This window comes from Lutra lutra, chromosome 6 (genome assembly GCF_902655055.1).
Source record: "Lutra lutra chromosome 6, mLutLut1.2, whole genome shotgun sequence".
Classification (NCBI taxonomy): Eukaryota; Metazoa; Chordata; class Mammalia; order Carnivora; family Mustelidae; genus Lutra; species Lutra lutra.
In genome coordinates this window covers 35,263,818-35,274,012 of record NC_062283.1, presented here as the reverse complement: position 1 = coordinate 35,274,012, position 10,195 = coordinate 35,263,818, and the positions used below count along the sequence as shown (strand labels likewise).

Sequence of the window (10,195 nt, the reverse complement as noted above, 5' to 3'; positions counted from 1 at the left end):
ACCTCCTCCCCTGACTCTCAGGTAACACGTGAGTTCTTCCAGAGGCTTCCGGGGGAAGGTGGTACATAGATCGGCTTCTTTCCCAACCACCTCTCCGCTCCCAAACCTTGAAGGCTCGCTGTAATGCTCTGAGGAGGGCAGAAGAGGGCAGCACCTCACTTCACGGACCAGAAAGAGCAAGCGGGCCCCCCCCCCCCCCCGCCCCCGCTCAAGGTCACGTGGCCACCTATAGACAGAACCAGGCCAGGTTCCAGCTCCCAGAACCCATTTAGTGCCTTCCTGAACTATCTAATCCATTAGTTCATTCACTCAACCAATATTTATTGAACATTTACTATGTGCGTGGTCTGATCTAGCTCTGTGCAATACATACGTGTAAAAGGCACCATCCCCACCCTCGGGGAGTTCATGGACCTCACTCATTACAGGATTTTGGTGGTGGGGACATCATTGTGCAAAGGTGGGCAGGGGTCCCTCGACTCACATCATAGAGGTTCTCAAGAGCACTGAGGTACGTGGGAGTCCCTGCTGCTTTGAAAGGCTTTGAAAAGTGGGTAAGTGCCATCAGGGCATAATTAACTGGATTTCTGACCCTGAGAAGTCAAGAGGCTAAGTGAGTAAGTCAGAGATAATGGGGTCTGCCAAGACCTGGTTAGTTTGGGATGTGAGCTGAGTTACACAGAGGCCTATGAGGTAGAGGTCCGTTCGGATATGCTTGTTTGGAAGACCAGAGAATGTTCTGCCCTTGGCCTCCGCACCAGTGAGACCTCCAAGTTCAGAGTACAGTGACTGGCACATTAAAACAAAAACAAAAACAATCCACTAGTATTGGCTTTAAAAAAAAAAAAAAGGCATTATAAGGAGAGAGGAGCTAATTAGAGTTGCCAAATTTAGCAAATAAAAATATGGGTGGCCTAGTTAAATGTGAATTTCAGAGACACAACAAATAATAGCAATACTGGGGCCATCCTTATATAAATAATGAGTCATTGTTTATCTGAAATTCACATTTAACGCAGTGTCCTGTATTTTATCTAGCAACCCTGGAACTAATGCAAGAAGAGTTCTCTTAATTACCTTGTCATGGGGAAAAGGGAAATAAGCAAAAGGAAGGAAAATATACAGGGGGATTTATCAATACCTATAACTGTAACATAACAACATCTGGGCTCTAAACACAGGCTTTAAGTTAGAATGACAATGACTGTTATGTTCCATTCCCCCTTGAGCACCAGGGAATAAGCATTCCAGATGCCTCCCCAATCCCGTTCACAGGGCTCAAGGCCTTAGGGCCTGCAGCCACCAGCAAACCACAAGACCACTCCTGGGAGGAAAGCCAGGAGACCGCAGCCAGGAGGACCCCTCTGGGTGGAACCGGTCTCTCCCCACCCATGTGGCCCCCAGGCTGATCCCCCTGACTGGTCTGGGCCACAGAATCAGAGTGTCAGAGAAGGCAGAGGGTGTAGGAACACCCGAGATTTGATTCTTTTTAGCCTCTCAAAGGTACAGTTAGTTAGTAATGTAGGAAATGGGGTTTGGAGCTGACGGCCGAGAAAGAATTCTTGAGGCGTCTTCAGTGCAAAAACGGTGGTTTTATTGAAGCATGGGGACAGGACCTGTGAGCAGAAAAGGCTGCCCTGGGATTTTGAAGGGTGACTGAAGATATATTTTCGAGTTGGGAGGGTTTTAGGGACAGCGCAGGCCTCCAGAGTATTTTGGAAACAAGGTTTCCAGGATACTGAGGGGGCTAGAGGGGGCTGGCTATGGTTAGGAAAAGGTCATTTATTACTGTTTAGGAGAAACTCTGTCATGAGCCCCTTCACATGTAGATCAGTGGGCCATATTTTTTTTTTTTGGAAATTTTTATTGAAATATGACATAATACAGGAAAGCACACAAATCATTAGGCCTCCAGCTCAAAAGACTTTCACAAAGCGAACACGCCCAGGTTACCCACACCCACCTTAAGAAAAGGAACATTACCAAGGGCAGTGGGCCATATTTTGGAGGATGATTGCCAACTTGTATCTTGGGGGTAGAGATAAAGGAAGTTTCCACAGGAATTTTTAAATGGTAAAGCAGACTGATAGGATCCTGGGGGGTTGGGGTAGGATTGTCCTTTGCCCTAAGGGAAGTGTCAATATTGAGGCAGCTAAGCTCCCAGAGGGAGGTCATTCTGCCCATTTCAAGGACAGTGGGCTGTCGGCAATAAGGAAATTTAATTTTTTCTCTTGTCTTTGTTTTCCACATCAGTTAGGTTCTTCCTGGCAGAACCTTCTGAAGGGTGCCTGTGTGGACTCCTGCTCCCTGACATGGTCCCCTTAAATGTAGGTTCCACCAGGCCCCCTTGGTACAGTCTCCCACACTGCCTGGCTAACATTTGCATGCATCTCCCAGAGGCCCCAACCCATCTCAGGGCTCTCTTATACCCCAGTCCTCTGGGTCTTGCATTCCAGGATTTGCTAAGCAAATACATCTGAGGTCTGTGGGCAGCCCGGGCTTCCTTGCTGGGCCTGACCAGGGCTGGAGGTTATCCACACTCCAGTAAGCAGAGGGGCTCTTTTTTTGTTTTTTTGTTTTGTTTTGTTTTGTTTTTTGTTTTTTTCCTGGGTGGACTGGAAAAATTGAGGCAGAGGGTGTCTTTCTCACAGAATGTTTTCATTGAGGCATGAACAGCAGGACGATTCGGCCCTCATGCCGCCCTCCTACTGGGAGATGGAGAGGGAAGGGATATCTGGCCTCCTGTTTCCTCCACAACCACAGTGGGACTCACAGGAGCACAGGGCAGCCTGCTCAACATGGCAGCAACCGCGAGCCTTGGGGAGCTTTGAAGGACCTCATGCCTGATGGGCTCTGCAAGGGATTCCGGTGAGCAGCCAAGAGTCCAGTGGTTGCAGATCAAGCCTTTGGTCCACTAGGAGAATTCAAAACAAAACAAAAGAACTTGGTCTCTTGACACCACACGAGAGAGGAAAGTGTACTTCCCCCCCACCAAGTGTTCGACCTGGAGACTAGATCCTGGGATGCCAGGATGAATGCAGTCCCTCTCAAAGAAGAGGAAGGAAGGCCCAGAGCTCAGCCAGCCGGGAGGAGGAAGTACTGTGAGCTCTTCAGAGCCCATCCATGCTGGTGTCCATCTGTCTGTCCAGAGCAGAGTAGTGGAAGGGCTGGAGGTCCACTGAGAAGCTGAGAGGATGTCTAGGCAAAGAGGTGCTTGCCCAAGGGAAGCAGGACCTCCACACCAACAGGCTTGGTAGTGGGCAACACCTGGTCCCCAAAAGGCCTAGGGTAAGGGGGATGTATCTGAGAGCCTTGGGGAGAAGGCTCTACCTTGGGGTCATCACATTCTCTCCCACTCCAGCTCAAGTTCTCTCTTGGTTCACAGCTTCCTAGAAAAAGGACAGAGAGTCATCATTTCTAAGTCCCTCATCGAGGACTTTCCTCCCCTTATTTCCACTGAGAACATCCCTCACAGCTTCCTATATGTCGGGCAGCCCCAAGCAAGGAGCCAGGCCCCATTCTAGCCAATTGGATGTGTGGAAGTTGGAAATCTCAATTTATATCAAAAAATCAGTTAGCAAATCCCACTTTATTATACAGGGTTTTTTTTGTTTGTTTGCTTTGTTTGTTTTTGCAAATGGAGAATTTCATCTGCAGAGCAGGAGTTGAAAAAAGAGTGTTTGAAATGTTATTCATTTTACAAAAGTCTGATTAATATTTGGTTTTTCAGGAAAAGGAAGGAAGTAGAGTGACCTCTTGAGTGCTGAGTGTGGTTGTGTAAACTGCAGACTGCACAAGGAGACCCTGCCAATACAGAGGGGAGGCATCTCACAGAAATATTTATGCCACAGGTTATTTGTACAGTTTGGTGTCTTTGTAAACCATTAATACAGATGTCTAGCAGGTGGCAGTCAACTGTTTTAACAAAATCAGTATGTTATCACAGTCTTCCAGGAGCTGGCAATCAAGTTCTCCAGGAAAGGGTACTGTTTTCTTAGTGCACAAAGCAATATATGGGCTCGTGTTGGCCTCCACTATGACCAGGAAGAGATGGGTGGGGTCAGAAAGGAAACTGGGTAGGTGGAGCTCAGAGGTCACTGCAACATCTGGGCACAGAGCAGGTAGTGTCTGGCTTCCAGGGTCATCCTGGGCAGTTCCACACCTCAGGGTCGCTGTATTCCTGGATCCAGCTGGGGTGAGGCCTGTAGGTGACCCAAACTGTCTCCGAAGTAGAGAGAAGAGAGAAGTCGAGTGGGCAGGGAGCAGACCTGGATGTAAGATGCCAAGAAAGCACATGTGAGGAAAAATGAGACAAAAAGGGGACAGTGGGAAGCCTCATGTTTCAAGGCCTCTTCCACCTGCTGTGTGACCCTGGCCAGTCATTGGCCCTCTCAAGGAAATTGCAGGAAGACTCCTGCAGACTGCACCTCAGAGAAATGCTGGCCTGAGGACCTGTCAATTCTTGGATGGTTTTCAACTCTGACTGTATCATTCTGTTTAAACCCTGTAATGACTCCCCAGCACCAAAAAGTCCAGCTTTGTTAGCATGGTCCCCAAGCCAGCCTGCCCTATCCCTGCCATGTCTGCCCGTGCACCTGTAAGTACACCCCCAGGCCTCTCCCTGCCCAGACAAAGTAGACTAGAGCCTGTGACGTCTGATTCACTCCAGGGCTCCTTTTACCCCAGGAGGCCGTATTCCTTAGTGTTCGACACCAAGATGTTGGTGACAGACAACTTGGATTCAGATCCTGGCTCTGCCATCTCCATACTCTGACTTTGGGCATGTTGCTCACCCTCTCTGTGCCTCTATGCCTGGATCATAATAACTACTCAGTAAGTTTTAGCTATTATCATTACATTCCCATTCGAATAGGGGGAAATTCCACAGTAACTCAAAGGAGGAGCTCTCTAACTACAGAAACGGTAGAAATCAGAGGAGTCTGACAGACTTGGCAGCTGTTGAGAGGATCTGAGTAGTAATTAGCAAGAGGGACCTCCCCCTTTCCCATTTGGAGCCTGTAGGCAGTCGGTGAATTTCTCAATCTGTCTTGCCATTTACAGGCCAGTTACACAACCTGAATCAGATGACCACAGAACTCTTATGGGAGGAGAGCCAAGGCTAGCAGAGGAAAGTCAGGCTGACACACATATCTGAGAGCCAAGGCTAGCAGGGGAAAGCCAGGCTGACACACATATCTAGCCACGGTCCAGGGGCAGAGCATATTTGGCATATCTGTTGGTCCTGGAATGAAAGGGACAGGGAGCAGACTCAACCCCAACCTGTAGCCTAAGCAGAGCTATCCCAGACAACCCACAGAACTCTGACAGAGTAAAAGAAACATGTGTTCTGGAATCCACTGAGATGCGGGGGATGTTTGTTATGTAGCATTACCAAACAGAAATTACCGACTAATACAACCAGGATCAGAGTATGATTTTGAACATCTGATTTAAAAAACACAGAGGGAGGGGCTCCTGGGTGGTTCCATCGGTTAAATGTCCAATTCTTGATTTTGGCTCAGGTTGTGATCTCAGGGTAGTGAGAGAGAACCCTGCATCGAGCTCGGCATCAGGCTCCGTGCTCAGCATGGGGTCTCCCTGAGAATCTCTCCTTCTCCCTCTGCTCGTCCACTTCAATGGTTCTCTCTCTCTCTCTCCCGCAAATGAATGAATGGATGCATAAATAAATAAAAACATAAAATCTTTAAGAAACACACAAGGAGAGAGAAAGAAAAGGAGAGAGAGATAGTAATGTATGGAACTTCTACCCTATAGCTGTTTTTTCTTTTTAAGATTTTATTTATTTATTTGATAGAGAGATCACAAGTAGGCAGAGAGGCAGGCAGAGAGAGAGGAGGAAGCAGGCTCCCCGCCGAGCAGAGAGCCCGATGCGGGGCTTGATCCCAGGACCCTGGGATCATGACCTGAGCCAAAGGTGGAGGCTTAACCCACTGAGCCACCCAGGCGCCCCTACCCTGTAGCTTTTATTCTCACTTCTTTCCTCTTTATTGGGAGGAATATCCACCGGGGGCCAGGAGTTGCACAGGACTAGCCCATGGATATGACAGTGTCTCTTGTGATTGTACTCTGTTAGGAAATGAGCAGATTTTCTCTCTTTCTGGATCTCTCTTTCTCTATGCCTAACCTTTCTGAGCTTCTCTTTTCCACCCCCTACCCTGGTGTTTGAAGCTCAGAGCAGTGAATTTGCATGGAATTGCTTAAGAACATTAACTGGTAAACTGCTTCCAGGCAGTTTCATAATCTGTTCTATAAAGGAACACCACAGATGGCATGTGTGACCTACTGACAACAGGGTTTCCCACAGCTGTGAATGTTGTTTTGTTTGTTTTTATCACAGCCTGCTTCTGTATAAAGTACCTTGATTCCTAGAAGTTTATCGACCAAGGTAGCTTTGGCTGAATTGCAGTTCCACCACTCTGATGAACAGGTGGAGGCCTGGCCCCGGAATGAAGGGACTCGAGCCTGGGCCTGGCTTCCAGATGGCACTCCCAGCCCCAAGGAAGTTTCCTCACCCCCACAGCAGACCTGCCTGTGTTCTCCTGACCAAACTTGACCTTGAGCTCCTAGAGACAGAGATACAGACACTCAAAAGTCAAAGAAGTCTTGGGGCTGGAGACCAAGGTACAGAGCAAGACTAATCCCAGGATTCACTAATTCCATGACCCCAAAGGGACTGCCAACTGCCCACTGGATTACAGGATGGGCATCTTCCCTCCCCATCATTTAATCCAAAAATTGACACATGCATCTGCCCCACTTCCTACGGCAGCTCTAAGAATCTCCTTCCCACCATACTGCTTCCCCCAACCCACCAAGTACCTACTTGCCCAGACCTCAAAGTGGGCCTGTGGCTGCTAGGGTGAGACTCTGACCCTCATCTGTCTGATATATCTCTCTGCCCACCTAGGATAGGAACAACACGGAAGGATGTCACTTAGAATGATTTGAGCATTTTTCTGACCAATGGAGGCTTGAAGCAAAGTAGATAGCTGTGTGGGTCTGTTCCAGTCAGACAATATTTTGATAATCCAGTAAAATCGTTGTTGATGACTCCTGGCTTGGTTTGTGTTTGAAGCTGGCATTTTTCATCTGTAAGTGTGTATGTATGTATGCATGTCCCTTTAAAAAAGTAGTTCAGTAAAAAATTAAGACTTGGTTCTTGTCTTTGGTCTAAAGTTCAATTTTGGAGTAAACTCTTAAAAGTTGGGGATTGAGGGGTGCCTGGGGTGGCTCAGTAGGTTAAGCATCTGCCTTCGGCTCAGGTCATAATCTCAGGGTCCTAGGATGGAGCCCTGCATCAGGCTCTCTGCTCAGCAAGGAATCTGCTTCTCCCCCTCCCTCTGTGATCTCTCTCACTCTGTCTCAAATAAATAAATAACATCTTAAAAAAAAAAGTTGAGGGTTGAGTTCAATTTGCTTTCTCTAGAGCCCAGAAGAGTGGGTGGTACTCATTAGGTGCTCAATAAAAGTTAAAACTAATGGACTCAATAACAATGTAAAATAACCAAAAAGCTACAAGCCGCTTACATTCTTAAGGACTTTTAGTTGTACCTTGGTAACAGTTTGGATCTCTTGAGGGTCACAAGGTCACACATCTGTCTAGTTTGGTTTTTAAATAGAGGTCTATTCAGAAGCTGAGAAGTCCTAGTTAACCTCTGCATATAACACTAATATCTACCAAATTATTGAGTGTTAATTACACATCGTGCATTCTGCAAAACAATTTACATGTTGGCCTCATTAAACCTTCACAATATTATCCCTGTTTTACAGATCAGGAAATAGAGGCTTAGAAAGATCACATGTCCTAAGCATGATCACTGAGTAAGATTATGGCAGAGAAGGGAATATATGCTGGGTGGGTCTGATTCCAAAGTCCAGCTCCTAACACCCACTCCTACTGACTCTTCCTTTACCCCTTGTAATCTTCCTGCAGACTCTTCCCAGAGCTTTTACTCCCCATGGAACTTGAGAAACATTAATCATGCTCACCGCACTTTGTCGCCTGTTTTTTTGGATCGTGGATGTCTTGGGAAGCTTATTCTGGTGCTATTTGTCTTTTGTTTGTTCTTCTTAAACACCTTGCTCATCCAATTGGAGTCTTCAGCAGGGTTCCCCCTGGGCAACAGATGAAGTAAATAGTTTACTATTAATGACCTGTCCTGTGTCCTCCACTATCAGGGCCCTGCTCCAGCTCACAAGATAGACACACCAATGCTATGTCTTTTTTTTTTTTAAGATTTTATTTATTTATCTGACAGGCAGAGATTACAAGTAGGCAGAGAGGAAGGCAGAGAAAGAGAGGAGGAAGCAGGCTCCCTGCCAAGCAGAGAGCCTGATGCGGGGCTCGATCCCAGGACCCTGAGATCATGACCTGAGCCGAAGGCAGAGGCTTTAACCCACTGAGCCACCCAGGTGCCCCGCAATGCTATGTCTTTTAACCCTGGCTGAGCCCCAGACTTCCCACAACAAATATTTGTTTTTATAATCAATGACCATTTATCTAAGTAACATCATGCTAATGAGTCAACTGAAACTCAACTGAAATTTTTTAAGTTATAAGTCAATGCAATAAAGTTTAAACCCTGTGAACAAAATGCATAGTATATGCCCAAGCACAAAATTTTTAAATTCATGAAAATGCTTTCAAAAAGTTTTATAATTAAAATTGTACTTAATGTGGGCACCTGGGTGGCTCAGTGGGTTGGGCCGCTGCCTTCGGCTCAGGTCATGATCTCAGGGTCCTGGGATCGAGTCCCCCATCGGGTTCTCTGCTCAGCGGAGATCCTGCTTCCCTCTCTCTCTCTCTGCCTGCCTCTCCATCTACTTGTGATCTCTCTCTGTCAAATAAATAAATAAAATCTTTTAAAAAAATAAAATAAAATTGTACTTAATGTGAGAACCAGGTATGTTTTGATATATTTGATATGATATAGAGTTGGAACATCAAAAGGACATGCTCTGCCAATAGGTGCCGCTGTGGCCATGGAGAACCCCAGCCACCACCAGAACTTCCCCAAGGCAGGAGGGATGAGGTTGAGGAGGGGAGAGGTACTCTTTGACCCACCTTCTGATCTCCTGCTGGTGTCTTCCATTGGCTAACCCAACTGGCAAGAAGCCAGCAAAGGGAGCCTGGGTAATGTGACCCCCAAGAAACTTAAAAAAATACCAGTCCTGGGGTACCTGGGCAGCACAGTCGTTTGAGCCTCCAACTCTTGGTTTCAGCTCAGGTCATGATCTCAGGGTCATGAGACTGGGCCCCACATGGGGCTCTGCACTCATTGCAGAGTCTGCTTAGGACTCACTCTCCCTCTCTCTCTGCCCCTACAAAACCCCCCACGCTTCCCCAACCCCATGCTCATGTGCTATCTAAAAAAATAAAACTAAATAAATCTTTAAAAAACAACAACAACCAATCTTCAGGCCCTCTCAGAATGACTGTGAAGGTAAGTAATGGAGAACATGTCACACAATCCAGACAATTGATGAGTATTATAAAAAAAGACTTTCTGGGGACAATCTATAACATAGGAATATTAGCCTGCTTATTGCGCTGGTAGAAAATAATTTGTATTAAAGGAGGCCTTTGACAGAGTCCCACAATTCATTCGGCCCAGGAAATAGCCTACTTCAGGCTAGGATGCAGCATGCCTGCTAGCTCCCTTGAACTGAGACACCACCAGAGAGTAAGACATGGGAGGTGGGGGTGTACGTTCTCCCACTGCACTCAGAGAAGGGACATTCCCCAGTGAGTACAGGAAGGAGCTGACGAGAATGACACTGTGAGCACAAATAGCTCATTTCCCATTCATTGCCCCCACTGAAGACAAGAGAAGTGTAAAGGGGTGGACTGTAATCACACAAACCAGAAAAGGATCCCAGTGTTGCTATGGCAGCTAAAAAGAAAGAAAATTTCCCTTAGCTGGGCCCTCCTCCCCCAGCCAAAGGAAAGAATGTGTCCCTAGTTAAGGAGAAACTTACATTATGTGAGGCTTGCTGGTGGCTTCCTTCACATTAACCAAAGGCATGGCATCTTTCAGATTTGAAGAGGCAAGAGGAGCTATAGTCAAAAGTAAAAATAGAGGAGACAAGAGTAAGGTGGCAAAATCTTGCCCATTTCAACTTATCTGTCACCTCCAAAAAGGCTTTCTTAACTCCCAAGAGAGAAGTGATC

At 46.8% G+C, this 10,195-nt stretch overlaps 1 protein-coding gene across 3 annotated transcripts in view; it reads right to left on the bottom strand.

Annotated features, from left to right (window-relative positions):
- Positions 1-2,597: 2,597 nt before the first annotated feature.
- Positions 2,598-10,195, bottom strand: part of PNPLA1 (patatin like phospholipase domain containing 1) — a 44,529-nt gene continuing 36,931 nt past the window's right edge. For 2 of the 3 annotated variants that reach the window (XM_047735137.1, XM_047735139.1), the window contains 4 exons: positions 10,003-10,081; positions 8,014-8,139; positions 4,163-4,268; positions 2,598-3,389 (listed from right to left, as the gene is read on the bottom strand). In XM_047735137.1, coding sequence (XP_047591093.1) covers positions 3,363-3,389; positions 4,163-4,268; positions 8,014-8,139; positions 10,003-10,081 — 338 coding nt within the window. In that variant the 3' untranslated portion in view covers positions 2,598-3,362. The remainder of the gene's footprint in view (positions 3,390-4,162; positions 4,269-8,013; positions 8,140-10,002; positions 10,082-10,195) is intronic. The other variant, XM_047735138.1, reaches the window with a different exon arrangement.